We start from the raw sequence: 21,891 nt of genomic DNA, 5'->3' as shown, positions 1-21,891 counted from the left end.
GAGGTGTATTTAAGGAATGGCCAGGCCTGCAGTCAGTGCCTTGGTGTATTGTTCCCATGAGCCCCTGTACCTGAACCGGATCCTGTCTGCTTCCTGCCTTATCCTGACTCTGCTTGAACTCTGCCTGCACCGATCTCGGCTACTCCTGACCAATCTTCTGCCTACTCCTTGTACCTTGTCTGCCCGTTAGCTACCGACCCGGCCCGCCTGACTACGTTGTGCTCCATATATATATATATATATATCAGGTTTGGGTTTGTTTCACCTTGTTGTATGTATTTGTGTTAGCTTTGGGTTTGGTTTGTTGCACTGCGTTTATGTTTGTGTTGTCCTTAATAAATTATCTTGTTTACACGCTATACCCGAAGTCTGCGTTTCCCTGTGTCGGTCCACACACCTCTGGTCATTCCCGGAGCCCTGACAAAGTTTTGCAAGCTGCATTTTAAATTCTGCTACTATTAATGATGTGTTACAAGTGACTGGGCTGCATCTTGTTTTTGTGTTTAATCGGGGTGTGCATGCATGTGCATGCGTGTGTATGCGTGTGAAACATTTCAGCTTATTGGCAATGGGTGAGGCAGCTTTATTACCTTTACCATAAAATCAGTGTTTTGACTGTTGTTTTTGTTCAGCCATATCAGTTAAAGCTATACAAAAGGTCTCTGTATGACTTTGTCCATGGCTCCTAGATTAGCATTGTTTGCATAGGACTTAAAGGTTCTAGAAGCTAGAGATAAGTCTTGTGATAAGGGTTTTACGCTCTTTCTTCCTTTCAGAGGAAAGTTGAAGGATTTGACCTCTGAGAACTGCCTTATATGCTTCCACACAGTATTATTATTATTATTATTATATAGTATTTATATAGCGCCAAAGGGTGTGCTCAGCGCTGTACAATAGCAAGGGGGACAGAACATGAGACAATACAGTAACAATACAATACACGAGGGGTGCGAGGGCCCTGCTCTTTCGAGCTTACAATCTAGGAGGGAGGGGAAGGTGGTACAGGAGGAAATGGCTGTGGGGGATGGAGTGGTGGGAGGAGTGGAGGAGGTCAGCTGTTAGGTGAGGGTGGGGTAGGCTTCCCTGGAGAGGTGGGTCTTCAGGGTGCGCCTGAAGGAGAGGAGGGTAGGTGACAGTCTGATGGATTTGGGTAGGGAATTCCAGAGGATGGGGGAGGTCCTGGAGAAATCCTGCAATCGGGCGTGGGAGGAGGAGACCAGGGAGCTAGAGAGTAGGAGGTCCTGTGAGGAGCGAAGGGCACGGGTAGGGTAGTATTTGGGTATCAGGTAAGTTAGGTAGTTTGGGGAGGCGTTGTGAATGGCTTTGTAGGTCAGGGTAAGCAGTTTGAATTTGATGCACTGGGTAATCGGGAGCCAGTGAAGGGATTGGCAGAGGGGGGAGGCAGATGTGGATCGGTTGGTGAGGTGGATGAGTCTAGCCGCTGAGTTCAGGATTGACTGGAGAGGGGATAGCGTTCGTTTCGGTAGGCCGGTGAGAAGAGAGTTGCAGTAGTCCAGGCGTGAGATGATGAGGGAGTGTACGAGTAGATTGGTAGTGTCCGGGGTGAGGAATGTACGTATCTTGGAGATGTTGCAAAGGTGGAGCCTACAAGATCTTGATAGCAGTTGGATGTGGGGTAGGAAGGAGAGGTGGGAGTCCATGGTGACACCTAGGACTTTGGCGTGTGGGGTGGGAGAGATGGTGGCATTGTTAGTAGTGATGGAGAGGATGGGGGGGGGGGCGGAGAGTGAGGGGGTGAGGTGGGGGGTGGAGAGGTAAATTTGGGTGTCGTCGGCATAGAGGTGGTAATTGAAGCCGTGGGAGTGAATAAGTTTGCCAAGGGAGGAGATGTAGATGGGGAAGAGGAGAGGGCTGAGGACAGAGCCTTGGGGGACTCCGACAGAGAGGGGGAGGGATGGGGAGGTGGTAGTGTTGTAGGTGACGCTGAAGGAGCATTGGAAAAGGTAGGAGGAGAACCAGGAGAGAGCAGCGTCTCTGATGCCGAGGGAGTGCAGTTTAGCAAGTAGGAGAGGGTGGTCAACAGTGTCGAAGGCCGCGGAGAGGTCGAGGAGCAGGAGGATAGAATAGTGGCCATTGGCTTTGGCGGTTAGGAGGTAGTTGGTGATTTTAAGTAGGGCGGTTTCGGTGGAGTGCAGGGGATGGAAGCCAGATTGTAGTGGGTCAAGGAGGTTGTTATCAGTGAGGTGGGCGCTTAGGCAATTGTAGGCCAGGTGCTCAAGGAGCTTGGAAGTGAAAGGCAGCAGGGAGATGGGTCTAAGGTTGTTAAGGTTAGTGGGGTGAAAGGAGGGTTTTTTGAGTATGGGGGTGATGTGCGCATACTTTAGGGGGGAGGGGAAGGTGCCAGTGGAGAGGGAGAGATTGAAGATGTGGGTGAGGGAGAGAATGATGGAGGGGGGGGGGTGACTGGAGGAGCTGTGAGGGGATAGGGTCCAGGGGGCAGGTGGTGAGGCGTGCTTCAGTGAAGACCTTAGAGACCTCCTCAGGGGTAGCTGGGCTGAAGGAGCGGAGAAGAGCTGACGGGGACAGGTGGAGAGGGTGTTGATAAGGGTAACGAAATAGGCTTGCTTGGCGGTGTGGAGGGAGGTGGTGTAGGCGAAGTAGTAGGAGAACCTACTGAATTGTTGTTGAGGATAAAAAGAATCATTAGATTTGTCTTGGAAAAAGTGTATGGAGTTTTTGGACGCTAATATCAAAGGACTGTTAGGATGCAGTGGTGGAGATATTAGGTAAGAAACTCTGGTGCTCAAAGATGTGGTCTATTCTGGAACAAAACATGCGGGGAGATGAATAATTCTTCAAGGCGAAGCTTGGGGTTTGAGTGTAAGCAAATGACAAGAGATCAAAACAAAAATGAAACGAGCGCTGGACAAAGCACAAAAAGCGACTAGCATGAAAGGCAAACACCAAAAGCCTCCAAAATATGAATATGAACAGAACATGCAGCGCTACATGTTCTGTTCATATTCAAATGACAAGAGATCATGACCAGGTTGTGGTCGGACCAAGGGACTGTTAGGATGCAGCGGTGGAGATGTTAGGTAGGAAACCCAGAATGGTCTGATCTGGAACGATACCTGTGGGGAGATGAATATTTTGTGAAATCTTTGGATAATTGGATGGAGGTCTTTTCAAGCAAATGACAAGAGATCATGACCGGGTTGTGGTCGGACCAAGGAACTGTTAGGATGCAGCAGTGGAGATGTTAGGTAAGAAATTCTTGTGCTCAAATAAGTGGTCTATTCTGGAATGAGACCTGTGGGGAGATGAATAATTCTTCAAGGCGAAGCTTGGGGTTTGAGTGTAAGAAAATGACAAGAGATCATGACCAGGTTGTGGTCGGATCAAGGGACTGTTAGGATGCAGCGGTGAAGATATTAGGTAGGAAACCCAGAATGGTCTATTCTGGAACGAGACCTGTGGGGAGATGAATATTTTGTGAAATCTTTGGATAATTGGATGGAGGTCTTTTCAAGCAAATGACAAGAGATCATGACCAGGTTGTGGTCGTACCAAGGGGCTGTTAGGATGCAGTGGTGGAGATGTTAGGTAAGAAACTCTGGTGCTCAAAGAAATGGTCTATTCTGGAATGAGACCTGTGGGGAGATGAATAATTATTCAAAGAGAAGCCTGGGGTTTGAGTGTAAGCAAATGACAAGAGATCATGACCGGGTTGTAGCCGGATCAAGGGACTGTTAGGATGCACCGGTGGAGATATTAGTTTGGAAACCCAGAATGGTCTATTCTGGAAGGAGACCTGTGGGGAGATGAATATTTTGTAAAATCTTTGGATAAATGGATGGAGGTCATTCCATGCGTCCAATAAAGTTTTCTGGGTTAGCATTCGATTGAATATTAATGCATCTGTGGTCCCTTAGTAGGGGCAAAGTGGAACTGCACTCGCTAATGCCTAAACCTTGGGCAGGAGCTGTGGTCATGTGAAATCAACATTAAGGCAGAATTCCAGACTTAGAAGTGAGCAAAGCACAGTGAACTATTTTTTCATCTGTGGCCAGACTTCTTACACTGTTGACACTAAGCATTTTGGATACAACTTCTGTCAGAGAATATCACTTACCCAGGTATGCAGTATTTTTGAGCCAGTACTATGGACCAATATCCTTATGCTACCACTGGATAGTGATGGGCTGAACACCCCACCGGTTTGGTTCGCAGTAGACAGTTTGACCCTAAAGTTCTACCACGAACATCGAACATAATGCAAGTCTCTGGGACTCGAATTTGTCATTCAAAAGTGCCCATTTTGAAGGCTTATATGCAAGTTATTGGCCATAAAAGGGGGATGGGGACTGCCCTGAGGGACATGATTCAGTGAAATTTTTTTTTAAAAAAGTAGCGTTTTTAAAGGGGCAGTAATTTTTCATTGCTTAAAGTAAAACAAAAATGTAAAAATCCCTTTAAATATCATGCCTGGGGGGTCCCCTTAATTACCTTAAATTACAGAACAGCATGGGGTCCCCCCTTATCTATACCAAACCCTTTAGGTCTGGTAGGAAGGTTAGGAGGGACCCCACTGTAACTTTTCTTTTTTTTTTAAGTGTGTGGGGTTCCCCCTAAAAGCTAAACCAGGCCCTTTAGGCCTGGTAGGACTTTTAAGAGGAACCCACCCCAAAAAAATGGGGGGGGAAGCGTGGGGTCCCCCCTAAATTCCTACCAGACCCTTGATCCAAGCACAGGCCTGGCAGGCCAGGAAAGGGGGGGACAAACAAGTGCCCCTCCCCCCTCCCTGGGCCTTACCAGGTCACGTGCCCTCTGTATTGGGATGGTGTCCCCATGCCAATGAGGACAAGGGCCTCTTCCCCCCCAACCCTGGCCTGTGGTTGTGGGGGTCTGTGGGTGGGGGGCTTATTGGAATCTGGAAGCCTCCTTTAACAAGGGGACCCCCATATCCCAGCCTTCCCCGTGGTAATGAGTATGGGGCAGGGGCGGACTGACCATTTGGAAACTCGGGCACTGCCCGAGGGCCCGGGGTCATTAGGGGGCCCCATGAGATGCCCCTGGTACCTTTTTCATAGGCTTTTTTGAGTTTTGGCAAGGACACAGAGGCCCCATGATCCCCTATTGCCCGGGGGCCCCATGAGTTGTCAGTCCGCCCCTGGTATGGGGTACATGGTACTGCTATTCATTCACAATATATATTTATATATATTGAATATGCCAAAATTGTAGTATTTCAAATATATTTCCTTCCATGTGGGTAAACCTGTAGGAAAATAGGAGAACCAGAACCTTCACTAAATGGAAGAGTGGGATAGATAATAAAGTTGGCAGGGCCCCCACCCAGGACAGGGCCCCTGTGAACAGAGAGGGATTCCCTTCCTGGGAAATGAAAGTGATACTAAAGCTTTGTTTTGTTTTTTGTTTTGTTTTTTTTTTTTTTTATAAAGTGATTTTTTGGTTCAACTGTGGGTGTCGGATTATAACTTTTTTATATAATGATTGAACTGGATGGACTTTTGTCTTTTTTTCAGCCAGACTAACTATGTAACTATGTAAAATGAGAAACATGTCATACTTGCCTGCTCTGTGTTCAGTTTTGCACACAGCTGCCCTGATCCTCTTTTTTTTGGGTCCCCCGCCGGCGCTCTGGCACCTCCCCCTCAAGCAGTGCCCCACAGAAAACTGCTTGCCCTGGGGCACCGCTGCGTTCTCACTCTTGAGCCGCTGCTCTATGTGACACATGAGACACATAGAGCCATGGCTCGTCCCTACCCCCACTCCGCTCTCTCCTCATCGGCTCACTGGCTGTGATTGGGCTCCTGCTGCTGTCTCGGCCAATGAGGTGGGAGAGTCCCCCTACATTGCTGGCTTAGAGGGGGCTAAGGTGAGGATTGGGGGGGGGGGTGCTGCACAAAGGTTTTTTTACCTTCATGAATACAGTGCATGAAAGTAAAAAACCTTCAGCCTTTAGAACCACTTTAATCAGTATTGTAAAAAAAAGTAATTGGGAGCAGAAGAACCACAACAACCAGCATATAACTGCCACGAGTATATAGATGTTCACCAGTATATACATTGCCTGGAGCTGCCCTGAGCTCAGCCAATCAGTCAGGATTACCCTGGATGTGTAGCACTCCTTGTATTCTCTGCTTGTGGACAGATATGAGCTCAGTGTTACTGCCAGAAGTACGGGAAATTCTGCTGGGAAAAGTTCAGAGGAACAGAAAGTGAAAGAAGATGAGGAGTATATAGGAGGGGGGCCAGGAATCTGGAGGAAGCAAACACCACGCAGAGACCATGGCTGGTGCTCCAGGGACGGGTAGGACTACAAGTTGGTATATTTAGGGGGATAATGAGGGGAAATGATGGGAGATTCATGGCCGGTGAAGACTCCTCGGGATTATATACAAAGTAACACAATGGGGAAGACTTTTATTAGTCGCATTGTTGGTGGGAAGAGGGGTTTTCTGTGTATTTGGTTCAATGTGAAAATTGTAACGTTATATCCCGGGAGTTGTTTAATGTCCGAGTCTGAATTTGTCTCTTTATAACTTTATTGTTTTCAAAATTTTACTTTAAAAATTCCTCCACATTTATTCAGGAGGACCGCTGTGTTGTAGGGATGGAATGCGTCCATATTCTCTTTCCTTTCCCTTTTTCTTTCCTTTCCTTTTTTTCTTTTTCTTTCCTTTCCTTTGCTTTTCCATTTTTCTTTTCCTTTCCTTTTCCCTTTTCCTTTCATCTTCCCATTTTCTTTCCATTCCTGTCCTTTTCCTTTTTTCTTTTCCTTTCCTTTTCCCTTTTCATTTTCTCTTTTTCTTTCCTTTCCTGTCCTTTTCCTTTCCTCTGTACCTTTTTTTCTTTTCCTTTCCTTTTCATTTCCCTTTCCTTTCCCCCTCTCCTTTCCTTGTCCCTTTTACTTTCCTTTCCTGTCTGTTTCCCTTTTCCTTTTAGTTTCCTTTCATTTCCTCTTCCCTTTACCTTTTTTCTTTCCTTTCCTTTCCTTTTCCATTTTCCTTTCTTGTCCTTTGCTTTTCCATTTTTCTTTTCCTTTCCTTTGCCCTTTTCCTTTCATTTTCCCTTTTTCTTTCCTTTCCTGTCCTTTTCCTTTTCTTTTCCATTTACCTTTCCTTTTCCCTTTCCCTTTTCCCTCTCCTTTCCTTTCCCTTTCCTTTCCTTTCCTTTTCCATTTACCTTTTTTTCTTTTCCTTTCCTTTTCATTTCCCTTTCATTTTCCCCTCTTCTTTCCTTTCCTTTTCCCTTTTACTTTACTTTCCTGTTTGTTTCACTTTTAGTTTCCTTTCATTTCCTTTTCCCTTTACCTTTTCCATTTTTCTTTCCTGTTCTTTGCTTTTCCATTTTTCCTTTCCTTTCCTTTGCCCTTTCACTTTAATTTTCCCTTTTTTTTCCCTTTCCTGCCCTTTACCTTTTTTTCTTTTCCTTTCCTTTCCTTTTCTTTTCCCTTTTCCTTTCCTTTTCCCCTCTCCTTTCCTTTTCTTTTCACTTTCTCTTTCCTTTTCTGTCCTTTTCCTTTTTTTCCTTTCCCCTTTTCATTTCCCTTTCCTTTCCTGTCCTTTTCCTTTTTTTCCTTTCCCCTTTTCATTTCCCTTTCCTTTCCTGTCCTTTTCCTTTTTTTCCTTTCCTTTCTCCTTTTCATTTCCCTTTCCTTTTCCCCTCTCCTTTCCCTTTCCTTTCCTTTCCTGTTTCCCTTTTTGTTTTCTTTCATTTCCTTTTCCCTTTACCTTTTTTATTTTCCTTTCCTTTTCTTTTCCCTTTTCCTTTCTTTTTTTTCTTTTCCCTTTTCTTTTCCTTTCCCTTTTTTTTCCCTTTTTTCTTTTCCCTTTTACTCTTTTTCTTCTTTTCCCTTTTCCTTTTCTTTTGCTTTCCTTTCCTTTTCCATTTTTCTTTCCTGTCCTTCCCTTTTACTCTTTTTCTTTTCCTTTCCTTTCATTTTCCCTTTTTCTTTCCTTTCCTGTCCTTTCCTTTTTTCCTTTCCATTCGCCTTTTCCCTTTTCCCTTTTTTATTTTATTTTCCTTTCCTTTTCCCCTTTCCTTTCCATTTTCCTTTCCTTTTCCCCTTTCCTTTCTGTTTCCCTTTTCCGTTTCCTTTTTTCTTTTCTTTCATTTTATTTTCCATTTTCCTTTTTTCCTTTCCTTTTCTTTTCCCTTTTCAATTTTTCCTTTTTTTTTTCCTTTCTTTTCCTTTCCTTTCATTTCCCCTTTTCCTTTCCTTTCCTCTTTTCTTTTCCTTTCCTTTCCCATCTTTTCTTTTTCCCATTTTTAATTTTCTTTACATATCCACATTTATATCCTACATTTTTCTAAATGGGCAGAAGCTGACCATTTATAAAGCCTTCCATACAATTCTAACGGTACATCTATGGCATACATTGCACTTGGCTAAATTCTTTTGGCTATTATGTTCCTGTAAGCACCAAGTTTAAACAATATTTTATTATATCCTGTATGCTGTCATTTCACATTCCCATGTATGATGAAGTATGATGAAGTATGATAAAGTATGATAAAGTATGATAAAGTATGATGAAGTATGATGAAGTATGATGAAGTATGATGATGTATGATGATGTATGATGAAGTATGATGATGTATGATGATGTATGATGATGTATGATGAAGTATGATGAAGTATGATGATGTATGATGAAGTATGATGATGTATGATGAAGTATGATGAAGTATGATGATGTATGATGAAGTATGATGATGTATGATGAAGTACCATTGATCTAGTGCAGCGATAGGCAACCTTAAAGAAGTGGAGATTTACCTGGACAAGTCAAAGATCACCGAGCACAGAGTCGCCTCCTTACACCTGATATAAACCTCTAATTGCCGTACTACCATGTTGCAACATATCGCCTCCCCACCACATTTCAAACACACTTGGATCACTTTTCAGAGGAGCGGTAGTGCCTGCTGCACCTGTGAATGAGCCCTTAGTTGCATTTGGCAGCGGCTCCCTTAGAGCTCGTTCACATGTAAAATTGGGGGCTGGTAAAACCATGCAGCTGAATCACTTGGCAAATGTAGCACCTACTTGGTTAGGTAGTATAGGTGTCTGTAGGTAAATTTAGTTGTTTGTTTGGGGGGTCTCTTGCATTCAGGAGTTTTGGTGCGCTTTCTGAAAGCGCACCAAACCTGCAGGATATAATAGACATCTATGGATAAGCACAGCTAACCTGCAGGAAAGCTGCAGGTATACTGCATTGCACCTGCGTTGTGGGGAAACCGCAGCAGATCAGTGTGAAAGCAGCCCTGTACTATTATGCCCAGTGTATGGCTTCACACCCCACATGGAAGAAAAGTATATTTTAAATATATTTTTAAAATATTCTTCCCAAATATATTGACATATAATTAAAATACTACAATTTTGGCCATATTCAATATATTTAAAAATAAATAAATAAATATATATATATACATACACTGTATAATGAAATGCGTTTTAATTACAAAATATCTGAAAAATATTTTTAATAATACATTTTAAATATACTGCTTTTTTTGTTTATAGCGTGAAAAATAAAAAGCGCACAGGTGATCAAATACCACCGAAAGAAAGCTCTATTTGTGTGAAAAAAAGGACGTAAAATTCGTTTGGGTGCAGCATTGCATGACCGTGCAATTATCAGTTGAATTAGTGCAGCGCGGAGTAGCAAAAAGAGGCGTGGTCATTAAGGGGGGTAAATCCTCTGGAGCTCAAGTGGTTAAAATGACTTTTTTATATATACATACTGGATGTTGAAATGTGTTTTTATTACAAAATAGATGAAAAATATTTTTTAAAAATACTTTTTCAAATATATTGTGTCTTTAAAAATACATTTAATCTACATTTTCGGAATGCATTTACAAGTATATGTAAAAATATGTTAAAATGACTTTTGTATATGTTAAAAAAAATCTGAAGAATATTTTTAATATTTTTTTAGCATATAAAAAAGTCATTTTAACATATATTTTTACATATATTTGTAAATGCATTCCAAAAATGTAGATTTGTATTTTTAAAGACATACAGTATATTTGAAATGTATTTTTAAAAATAATTTTCATATATTTTGTAATAAAAACGCATTTCTTCAGTGGCTGGACAGTATGTAAAAAGCTTGGTTAGGCTGCAATATAAGAGGTAGAGACAAGGCAGTGATTGTTTAGAAATTATTATTAGAGTGTATTACTTGAGAGACAATCTCCATAAATCTTGTACAGTGGCTGGACAGCGCAGTGTCAGATGGCAATGGGCATCGGCTGAAAGAAAAGGTACATCATAGCCACCCCCTGTCCAGTGGTCTGAGCCCCACTTTTTCAAAGCTCTTTGTGCTGCAGCCCCTCCAGTATAATCTAGCTGAAAGTTCCCAGCCCACGTGACCCCAGAGTGGCAGACTCCCGGACACCTGATTTTTTTTTTTCAGTTTTTACTTGTTAGTTTTGTGTTTATTGATTTCCATATTTATACATTTTTATAGGACTGGTTACTGTCTCTGTGTGCAAGTGTGGAGGAAGAAAATGCGTGTTGCCTGGCTGTGAAGGATTGTAGGGGGACCAAAAAACTTAGCAACTCCTAAGGGGGTAGTTCTACACTTTTGGAAGGCTACTATAGGCTCTGTGGGCTGTGCTTGAATTCTTGGTGGATGCGGTTGCTTTAAGCTGCTAGTGCTGGCCACCTCTCCAGCTTGTACTGCACTACTGGTGCTCTTTACCATGAAATCCTGCAGTGCTGGGGTCTAAAAGGCCAGGATGTACCACACTCAGTGGAGTATTTAGGTTTCGTGCTGCCCTAGGCCAGTGGTCGGCTCGCGAGCCACATGCGGCTCTTTACACACTCTAATGCGGCTCTTCTGTGTGCCGGGCGCCCGCTCCCCTCCCTCCTCTCGGGCAGCCGCCCCAAAAGTCAGGACTCTGCAGCTAGCCCAGCAATGGGCAAACTACGGCCCGGCGGACCTTTTTATCCGGCCCGCGGAGAGTGGCAAACATTGGCTGTCAGGATGTAGGCGGGGCAGCGTGACGAACTCCTCTCCTCTCACAGTCCGCCCTGAAGACCAGAATGGCGCGGGAACATGGCGAGAGGAACGCGCGGAGCAAAGGTAAGTGAATTGACACAATATGGGGAATGAATTACTATAGGGGGGATGAATTACTATATGGGGGATGAATTACTATATGGGGGATGAATTACTATATGGGGGATTAATTACTATGGGGGATGAATTACTATATGGGGGATGAATTACTATGGGGGATGAATTACTATATGGGGGATTAATTACTATGGGGGATGAATTACTATATGGGGGATGAATTACTATGGGGGATGAATTACTATGGGGGATGAATTACTATATGGGGGATGAATTAATATATGGGGGATGAATTACTATGGGGGATGAATTACTATAGGGGGGATGAATTACTATGGGGGATGAATTACTATATGGGGGATGAATTACTATATGGGGGATGAATTACTATATGGGGGATGAATTACTATATGGGGGATGAATTACTATGGGGGATGAATTACTATGGGGGATGAATTACTATATGGGGGATGAATTACTATATGGGGGATGAATTAATATATGGGGGATGAATTACTATATGGGGGATGAATTACTATATGGGGGATGAATTACTATGGGGGATGAATTACTATATGGGGGATGAATTACTATATGGGGGATGAATTACTATGGGGGATGAATTACTATATGGGGGATGAATTACTATATGGGGGATGAATTACTATATGGGGGATGAATTACTATGGGGGATGAATTACTATATGGGGGATGTATTTTCAGTTTTAAAAATGTGGCTCTCAAAATAAATTTCAATCGTGGTTTTGGCGAGATTTGGCTCAGTTGAAAAAAAAGGTTGCCCACCACTGCCCTAGGCAATACAAAAATCGGCAAATCCTCCCCGGCATAGAGAGCCTGACACCAACCAACAGCAGACTCCCCCCACCCTTCCATGGAGAGAGCCTGACAGTGACCAGCAACACCCCTGCACCATCATCCCCCCCACCCGAGAGAGCCTTTCACTAACACCCCCCCCCCCAGCGACAGAGAGAAAGACCTTTTCAGCTCTGGACATCCCTGGGAATGACAGTTGGGCTTTGCATACACCATCAAGCAGCTCACAGACTCTCTCAGATCCCACCTGGTCCCCATGCTGCATATGTCCTTTCTTCCAGGGGGCAGTGCTGCCCCCAGGGGCGGACTGACCGTTTGGAAACTCGGGCACTGCCCGACTGCCCGGGGTCAGTAGGGGGCCCCATGAGATGCCCCTGGTACCTTTTTCATAGGCTTTTTTGAGTTTGGGCAAAGACACAGGGGTCCCATGATCCCCTATTGCCCGGGGGCCCCATGATCCCCTATTGCCCGGGGGCCCCATGAGTTGTCAGTCCGCCCCTGGCTGCCCCCCCTAAAAAATTCCTGCCTTGTTTGCCTTCAAATCCATTCAGGAAAGAAAAACTTTTGAACTAAGAATGATATTTCTATTTGACACAAGAGATAACGGCCTGAATTTGGACCTGGGATTCCTCAGTCATTATCCAACATTTTTATGACTCCCTCTGTTGTTCTCTCCCCCCCCCCCCCACAGTCTTTGCTTTTGCTTCCCTGTGTCTTATCTCTAGGCTAACCCTAGGCTTGTGTTTCTTGCTGCTTTTTTTTTTTTCTCATCCCCCACATCTCTAACATTCTGCTAAAACTTTGTAATACAGTAATAGTACTACTTGGACCTTGAAGAAGGGGACATCCCCCGAAAGCTTGTCCTCAAAATTGTATGTTAGTGCAAATAAAAAAAGTATCACGGACAGTACTCAATTGTTTCTGTCGCGAGTGCACTAATACGGCTACCATCACCTCAAGCGATTTTTTAAAGAAAATTAGTTCGAAATTCAACCCAAGTATGGTCTGTATAATGCCATCAAATGCATCGTTCGTGGAGTCGGGCTTATAAACGCTTAATTTTTTTAATTCAGTGATGGAAGTTTTAAATGAAAATGCCCTCTATTTTTATAAAGCTCTACTGTGTTTCTCACTAATTAAAGTAGAACTATAGGAAAAACTTTTTTTTTTCCATTTTGGATAGAGTAAGGGAAGGTTGTAAGCCCTTGTCAATTTATTATTTATTGCTATTTGTGTCTCATTGTGGAGATTTACTTTCACTTCCTGTCCCAAAGCCAAAACAGGAAGTGAGAGAAAATGCTTGCTAATGAAGGGAATTTCTGTGGGGACCAACAGGTCACCAGAACTTGTGTCCCTGTCAGGGCTCCGGGTATGACCAGAGGTGTGTGGACTGACACAGGGAAACGCAGGCTTCAGATATGGTATAAACAATATGATTTATTAAAGACTAACAATACAAAACGCAGTGCAAAACTAAACATAAACACAGTGCAAACAAACCAAACCACCTACAGATAACAATACATACAATGCAAGAGTCGTCAGGCAGGCCGGGTCAGTAGCAAACGGGCAAACGGAGTACCAGGAACAGGCGGGAGAGTGGTCGGGGTCACAAGCTGGGTTCAGTAACTCACGGGCAGCGCGGTGCAGAGGGTCAGGCAGAGAATGGTCAGGGTCACAAGCCAGGGATCAAACAGGAGAAGTCAGCAGAAGTCAGGATCAGGCAGGGTCTGCAACAAGTCAGGCAGAAACAGGAACAGGAACACAGGATACAAGATACAGGGGCCCATGGAAAAAAACACACCAAGGCCCTGACTGTGAGTCTGGCCATTCCTTAAATACAACCCCTGCAATCAGCTTCAGGTGTTTGGCTGACTGCAGGGGTGAGTCTCTGATTGCTGAGAGCACCCGCTGGCCAGCCCTGGTACTGCAGCCCACAAGGCAGGTGAGCCCCACCATTATTGGCAAGTCCATTCCTGACAGTCCCTTTTGGAAAATGTCCCCTCTTAATTTTCTGTGGAAAACCCAAAATTTGTGTTTTCTTTACTTTCACTTTCGATGATAATGGTAAACAGGACAAGCAGAGAGGGTGAATCTCCCTAACGGGGGCACAGAAAGCAATAAAAACATAATAGCTGTTGTAATCCATCTCCACTCTGTCCAAAACGAACAAAAAAGTTTTGACTTTAGTTCTACTTTAAGTAGGGGACTTTTTAAGTTCATTTTAGCCCACCTCACCATTGCCTGTCTGGTTGTACCCTTTTATAATAGTTTGGTGACTTAATATGGTGGTCATATAAAAATATCATCAATAACTATTTGTATGTTGATTTTTTAGGTATTGAGCACCGCCTTTCTATGGTAGAAAAACATAAAAAATCCCTACGACTAAAAACAAACAAGTCCCTGAGCAGCACAGAGAAGGTTGGACCTCTGACCATTTACCGGATGTCACTGGAGCATGTGAAGCACCAGAAGATATGGGAATTTGGAACAGCAAAAGCCGATAAGAAAAACAAAGTGATCATGATGGTTGGTGAGACCGGATCTGGAAAAACAGCCCTGATTAACAGTATGGTCAACTTCATCTTTGGTGTGGAGTGGAAGGATGATCATCGGATCCAGTTAGTTGCAGAGAGAAGTGAGAAGAGTCAAGCTCACAGCCAAACATCGAGCGTCACCATCTACCAGATCAACAATGAAGATTACTTTCAAATCCCGTACACCTTAACCATCATTGACACTCCGGGGTTTGGAGACACCAAGAAAATAAATCACGATGAGAAAATAATGCGGAAGATACGAGAATTTGTTCATAAATGCAGATTTACAGAAATTGATGCCATTTGTTTTGTGGTTCAGTCTACTTTGGCTGGGTTAACTTCAACACAACGGTACATCTATAACAACATTTTATCCATTTTTGGGAATGACATCAAGGATAATATAGTCTTCTTCACTACCTTCGCCGATGTGCAGGAACCAAACGTTCCCTCAGCAATTACTGAGGATGATGTTCTCTGTGCGAAATATGAAGATGGAAAACCTGCGTACTTTAAGGTCAATAACAGCATGGTGTACGCTAAGAACCACTCCGATGAAGAGGACACCTATGTCTACAAGACTTATGAAGAGCAGTGGAAGATGGGAATGGAAAACATTGAAACATTTCTTGTACGCTTTTTACCTGGAATAGTCAGTAAAGATTTCAGTTTAACAAAGAATAATCTAGCAGAAAGAAATCCTTTGGAGGTAACCTTGGATGGACTGCTCCTAAAAATTGAGGAGGTGACCGGGAAACATCATGAACTGGAACAAACCGAGAGAGCTCTGAACGAACACAAGGAGAAGGTTGAAGATAACGAGGATTTTCAATTTAAAGTGCTTGAAACTGTAAAAAGAAAGACAAATTCATCTGTATACTCAACCAACTGCCAGGAGTGCAACTCCACATGTCACCAAGACTGCCTCATGTATTTTGACCCCTCCGTTTGTTCTTGTGAAGTTTTTAGTTTGAAGGACACTTGTAGCGTGTGTGGACATAGCTCCTGCAAGCACGTTTCCGAAGCTTCTTACTGGCAAACTTTTGTTGAACCCAAAACGAAAAGTTATTTTGAAGTAAAAGAAAAATATGAAAGGGAGGAGAACAAGGTGATGACTCCAGCAAATGTTCTCATTAAATTGAAAGATGAAATTAAGAAGTCCAAGGTGGAGATGCTAACACTGATTCAGGAGGTGGCCAAGATCCTAGAAAGTCTCCAGAAGATCGCGTTAAAACCAGACCCAAAGTCTGCCTCAGATTACATCCGTCAACTCATCGAAAAAGAGGAGCAGGAAGAGACGAGTGGATTTGTAGAGAGAATTCAAATGCTGGAAGAATCTATTCAAAATTTTAATATTCAGTCTCAAAGAGCAGGTACCAACTTTAACTACTTATTGTCAGAAACCACAAAAGCTCTCCCCACTGTAGTCTCTTCATTCTTGTAGTAAAACCCTTTTGCTTCTGTCAGGGCTCCGGGAATGACCAGAGGTGTGTGGACTGACACAGGGAAACACAGACTTCAGGTATAGCGTGTAAACAAGATAATTTATTAAGGACAACACAAACATAAACGCAGTGCAACAAACCAAACCCAAAGCTAACACAAATACATACAACAAGGTGAAACAAACCCATACCTAAACTGATATATATATATGTATATATATATGGAGCACAACGTAGTCAGGCGGGCCAGGTCGGTAGCTAACGGCAGACAAGGTACAAGGAGCGAGCGGAAGAGTGGTCAGGAATAGCCGAGGTCAGGGCAGACGGAGTTCGTTCAGAGTCAGGATCAAAGCAGAATCAGGATCAGGCAGGAAGCAGACAGGATTCCGGTACAGGGGCTCATGGGAAACATACACCAAGGCACTGACTGCAGGTCTGGCCATTCCTTAAATACACCTCCTGCAATCAGCCTCAGGTGATGGCTGATTGCAAGAGTGAGCTTCTGGTTACTGAGAGCACCCGCTGGCCAGCCCTGGTACTGCAGCCCACACGGCAGATGAGTCCCACCGCTAATGGTGAGTCCATTCCTGACGGCTTCTAATAACATTGGGCCTACAATTGCCGTTAATTGTAGGCTGCTGGCCTGTTTTCTACTGTCGTATCTCCTACAGTCTCCTCATTCTTAATAAGCCTTTGATAGAAACTCCCTAGACTTTGTATGTAATATAAAGCTTAATCCCAGAGTCAGATGTTTGCAAATTAAATTGGCAATACCTATTTATTTTAATCTTTTCATAAAGCTTAACGGGCAAATTCAAAAATACACAAATCCTTTTCGTAAAATTCTTGGGGGGTGCCTTATTGCTGCATGTAGTGCTGACACAGAGGGGTATGATTTAATTCTTTAAATAAAAAAAATTCAGGAAAAGTGGTGTGGGGCCTTGATATTCTAACCACCAGACCTTTTTTCAGGCATGCAGGTTAGGTGGCCAGGGAAGGTACGGCAGCTTTAGCCCTCCTTTGATATGTTTCTCACTCATTATGATGGGGAATTTTGGTTCAATTTATTATACCTAACCATAACCCGTCGGGTTGTACCCTCACCTAAAATTCAGTGTCTGCTGACTTATAGCGACTATATAAAGATGTTGTTAATAACCGTTTGTATGCTGATTTTGCAGGTACGGAATGCAGCACTTCATCGGTAGAAGATTGTAAAACATCTCTACTACCAAACCTACAAAAGTACCTGAGCAGCTCAGACAAGGCCGGACCTCTGACCATACACAAGATGTCACTGGAGAGTGTGAAGGCCAATAAGAAAAACAAAGTAATCATGATGATTGGTGAAACTGGATCTGGTAAAACAAGACTGATTAATACTATGATCAACTACATCTTTGGTGTGGAGTGGAAGGATGATCACCGGTTCCAAGTAACTGCAGCTCACAACCAAACATCGAGTGTCACCCTCTACCAGATCAACCACGAAAATGGCTTCCGAATCCCGTATTCCATAACCATCATTGACACTCCGGGATTTGGAGACACCAAGGGGATAAACTATGATGAGAAAATCATGCGGAAGATCAGAGAATTTTTTTATAGGTGCAAACTCACAGAAATTGATGCTATTTGCTTTGTGGTCCAGTCATCTTTGACTCGGTTAACTCCAACACAGGCATACGTCTTTGACAACATTTTGTCCATTTTTGGGGATGACATCAGAGAGAATATAGTCTTCTTCACAACCTTCGCTGATGACCAGAAACCAAGCGTTCTCTCAGCAATTATTAAGGCTGAAATTCCCTGTGCAAAATCTGAAGATGGACTTCCTGTGCACTTCAAGGTCAATAACTGCATGCTGTACGCAAACAACCTCCCAAATGAAGTGGACAATCAGGTCTACGTGGCATATGAAGAACAGTGGAAGATGGGAATGGAAAGCATTCAGGAATTTCTTTTACATTTTTTGCCCGGAAAAGCCAGTAAAAAATTAATTTTAACAAGAAATGTTCTAGTAGAAAGAAATGCTTTGGAGTTATCTTTGGAGGGACTTATCCGAAAACTAGAGGAGTTGATGTTTAAACAGCACGAACTGGAGCAAACGGAGAAAGCTCTGAATGAACACAAGGCGGAGATTGAAATGAACGAGCATTTTGAGTTTGAAGTGTGGGGATCTGTAAAAACAAAGGAAAACTCAACCGTATACTCAGCGAACTGCCATCAGTGCAGCTCTACATGCCACCATGATTGCCTCGTGTATTTTGACACCTTTGTCTATTTTTGTGAAGTTTTTAATTTCATTGGAACTTGTCGCATGTGTGGACATGGATCCAGCACACATTTTTCCGAAACGTTTTACTGGCAAACCATTCTTCAACCAATAAAGAAAAGTTTTTTCCTTTTAAAAAAAAGATACGGAGAAGAAGAGAAGAAGGTGATGACGCTAGAAAATGTTCTCATAAAAATGAAGGTTGAAATAAAGAAGGCAGAGGATGAAGCGCTGAAACTGATTCAGGAGGTGGCCGGGATCCTTGAGCTTCTCCAGAAGATTGCTTTAAAGCCAAAGCCGATGTCTGCTGTAGATTACATGCAGCTGCTCATCGAAAAAGAGAAGAGGGAAGGAAAGAGTGGATTCGTGGAGAGAATCAAAATTCTGGAAGAAAACATTAAAAGATATCATACTATCAGTAATATTCAGTTTCAAGGAGCAGGCGTCAGCTTTGACTACAAAGCAGGGAGGAGTCATGCTGGCCAGCCTGGGTTCCAGTCTGATTCAGCAACACATTGGGAAATCCACAAACCCCCAAACTAGTGCTAAACCCTAATGAAGTCTACAGGAGGTGATACTGGTTATTTTTTTCTGGCATTCTTCAATTCTAATCGGCAAGCTATTGTTGAATAAAAAAGTCAATGAGCCTATCGATTAAAAAAAAGCAAATGGATTCCCCATTCTCGCAAGTGAGGTGGATGGAGGAATCTTCCCCACTGTGTTATTGTATTCTGAAAGCAGGAACTCCTCCACTGTCAAAATACACTGGTCAGTGCTGCAGCCGATTGGCTGTAGCTGCTGATCGAGTTAAAATTTTCCAAGGGTCCTAACAGAGAGAAGTCCATCTTTAGATCAACTTCTGTAGAGTGGGAATGGCCATAGATGGATCAAAATTTGGTTGGTCCCTGCAGAACCAGTCGAATTTTGATCCATCTATATAAAGCAGACCTTCACCCTAAATGATACTGTCAGGGCTCCCAGGTATGACCAGAGGTGTGTGACTGATGCAGGGAAACGCAGACTTCAGATATGTGATAAACAATACAATTTATTAACACTAACCATACAAACATAAACGCAGTGCAATACTAAACATAATACAGTGCAAACAAACCAAACCAAACCACCCACAGATAACAGTACATACAAGCAAGCGTCGTCAGGCAGGCCGGGTCAATATCAATTGGGCAGGTAGGTACAGGGGGAGCAAGCAGAGAATGGTCGGGGTCACAGGCCAGGTTCAGCAGGTAGCAAGCAGCATAGTACAGAGGGTCAGACAGAGGGGTGGTCAGGGTCACAAGCCAGGATCAGAGCAGGAGAAGTCAGCAGCAGTTCAGATCAGGGTCAGCAAAGGCACAGAAACAGGATGCAGGACAGATACAGGGCCCAGGACAAACACAACACCAAGGCAGAGTCTGTGGGTCTGGCCATCCCTTAAATACCCCAGCATCATCAGTTCCAGGTGTTAGCTGGCTGAAAGGTTGAGTCTCTGATTGCTGGGAGCACCCGCTGGCCAGCCCTGGTACTGCAGATCAAAAGGCAGGTGAGTCCCACCATTGCTGGCCAGTCCATTCCTAACAGTACCCCCCCCCCCCCAAGGAGCGGCCTCAGGACGCTCCAAACAGTCCTAGCTGGGCAAAATGTTCCACCGCCCGGGTCTGGTAACTGGCGGGATATCAAAGACTGGCACACCGGGCAGGACTCCGGGCAGAGGCACACCGGGCTGGACTCCGGGCAGAGGCACACCGGGCTGGACTCCGGGCAGAGGCACACCGGGCTGGACTCCGGGCAGAGGCACACCGGGCTGGACTCCGGGCAGAGGCACACCGGGCTGGACTCCGGGCAGAGGCACACCGGGCTGGACTCCGGGCAGAGGCACACCGGGCTGGACTCCGGGCAGAGGCACATCGAGCAGAGGCACACCGGGCAGAGGCACATCGGGCAGAGGCACATCGGGCAGAGGCACATCGGGCAGAGGCACACCGGGCAGAGGCACATCGGGCAGAGGCACATCGGGCAGGACTCCGGGCAGAGGCACATCGGGCAGGACTCCGGGCAGAGGCACATCGGGCAGCACTCCGGGCAGAGGCACATCGGGCAGCACTCCGGGCAGAGGCACATCGGGCAGCACTCCGGGCAGAGGCACATCGGTTTACCAGGCGGAGCAGCAGGCACCGGGCCACCAGGCGGAGCAGCAGGCACCGGGCCCCCGGGCGGAGCAGCAGGCACCGGGCCCCCGGGCGGAGCAGCAGGCACCGGGCCCCCGGGCGGAGCAGCAGGCACCGGGCCCCCGGGCGGAGCGGCAGGCACCGGGCCCCCGGGCGGAGCGGCAGGCACCGGGCCCCCGGGCGGAGCGGCAGGCACCGGGCCCCCAGGCGGGGCGACAGGCACCGGGCCCCCAGGCGGGGCGACAGGCATCGGGCCCCCAGGCGGGGCGACAGGCATCGGGCCCCCAGGCGGGGCGACAGGCATCGTGCCCCCAGGCGGGGCGACAGGCATCGGGGCGACAGGCATCGTGCCCCCAGGCGGGGCGACAGGCATCGTGCCCCCAGGCGGGGCGACAGGCATCGTGCCCCCAGGCGGGGCGACAGGCATCGTGCCCCCAGGCGGGGCGACAGGCATCGTGCCCCCAGGCGGGGCGACAGGCATCGTGCCCCCAGGCGGGGCGACAGGCATCGTGCCCCCAGGCGGGGCGGCGGGCGCCGGACCCCCAGGCGGAGCGACAGGTCTCGGGCCCTCAGGCGGAGCGGCGGGCGCCGGACCCCCAGATGGAGCGACAGGTCTCGGGCCCTCAGGCGGAGCGGCGGGCGCCGGACCCCCAGGCGGAGCGACAGGTCTCGGGCCCTCAGGCGGAGCGGCGGGCGCCGGACCCCCAGGAGGAGCGACAGGTCTCGGGCCCTCAGGCGGAGCGGCGGGCGCCGGACCCCCAGATGGAGCGACAGGTCTCGGGCCCTCAGGCGGAGCGGCGGGCGCCGGACCCCCAGGTGGAGCGACAGGTCTCGGGCCCTCAGGCGGAGCGGCGGGCGCCGGACCCCCAGATGGAGCGACAGGTCTCGGGCCCTCAGGCGGAGCGGCGGGCGCCGGACCCCCAGGAGGAGCGACAGGTCTCGGGCCCTCAAGCGGAGCGGCGGGCGCCGGACCCCCAGGCGGAGCGACAGGTCTCGGACCCCCAGATGGAGCGACAGGTCTCGGGCCCATAGGCGGAGCGGCGGGCGCCGGACCCCCAGGAGGAGCGACAGGTCTCGGGCCCTCAGGCGGAGCGGCGGGCGCCGGACCCCCAGATGGAGCGACAGGTCTCGGGCCCTCAGGCGGAGCGGCGGGCGCCGGACCCCCAGATGGAGCGACAGGTCTCGGGCCCTCAGGCGGAGCAACAGGTCTCAGGCCCCCAGGCGGGGCGGCGGGCGCCGGATCCCCAGGCGGAGCGGCGGGCGCTGGACCCCCAAGCAGAGCAACAGGTCTCGGGCCCCCAGGCGGAGCGGCGGGCACCGAGTCACCAGGCACGACAGTGGGCTCCGAGTCAACTGGTATGACCGCAGGCACTGGGTCAGACATTGTATGGTCTGGCTGGACAGCGGGCATCGGGTCACCAGGCATCAGGTCATTTGGCTCGACAGCGGGCACCGCGTCATCTGGCAAGGCAGTGGGCTCCGAGTCAACTGGTATGACCGCGGGCACTGGGTCAGACATTGGATCGTCTGACCGGACAG

At 46.5% G+C, this 21,891-nt stretch overlaps 1 protein-coding gene across 1 annotated transcript; it reads left to right on the top strand.

Moving 5' to 3' along the window:
• Positions 1 to 6,276: 6,276 nt before the first annotated feature.
• Positions 6,277 to 19,055, top strand: LOC149451438 (uncharacterized). Its single transcript, XM_089690681.1, has 3 exons — positions 6,277 to 6,298; positions 14,260 to 15,837; positions 17,091 to 19,055. The coding sequence occupies exons 1-3, from the start codon at positions 6,277 to 6,279 to the stop codon at positions 18,725 to 18,727; spliced, it is 3,237 nt and encodes a 1,078-aa protein (XP_089546807.1). The 3' UTR covers positions 18,728 to 19,055.
• The last annotated feature ends 2,836 nt before the right edge of the window (positions 19,056 to 21,891 follow it).

This window comes from Staurois parvus, unplaced genomic scaffold, assembly GCF_062004578.1.
Source record: "Staurois parvus isolate SC_StPar_1 unplaced genomic scaffold, SC_StPar_1.0 ptg000539l, whole genome shotgun sequence".
Classification (NCBI taxonomy): Eukaryota; Metazoa; Chordata; class Amphibia; order Anura; family Ranidae; genus Staurois; species Staurois parvus.
The sequence above is the reverse complement of the archived record's forward strand: the minus strand, read 5'-3'. Positions and strand labels throughout refer to the sequence as shown.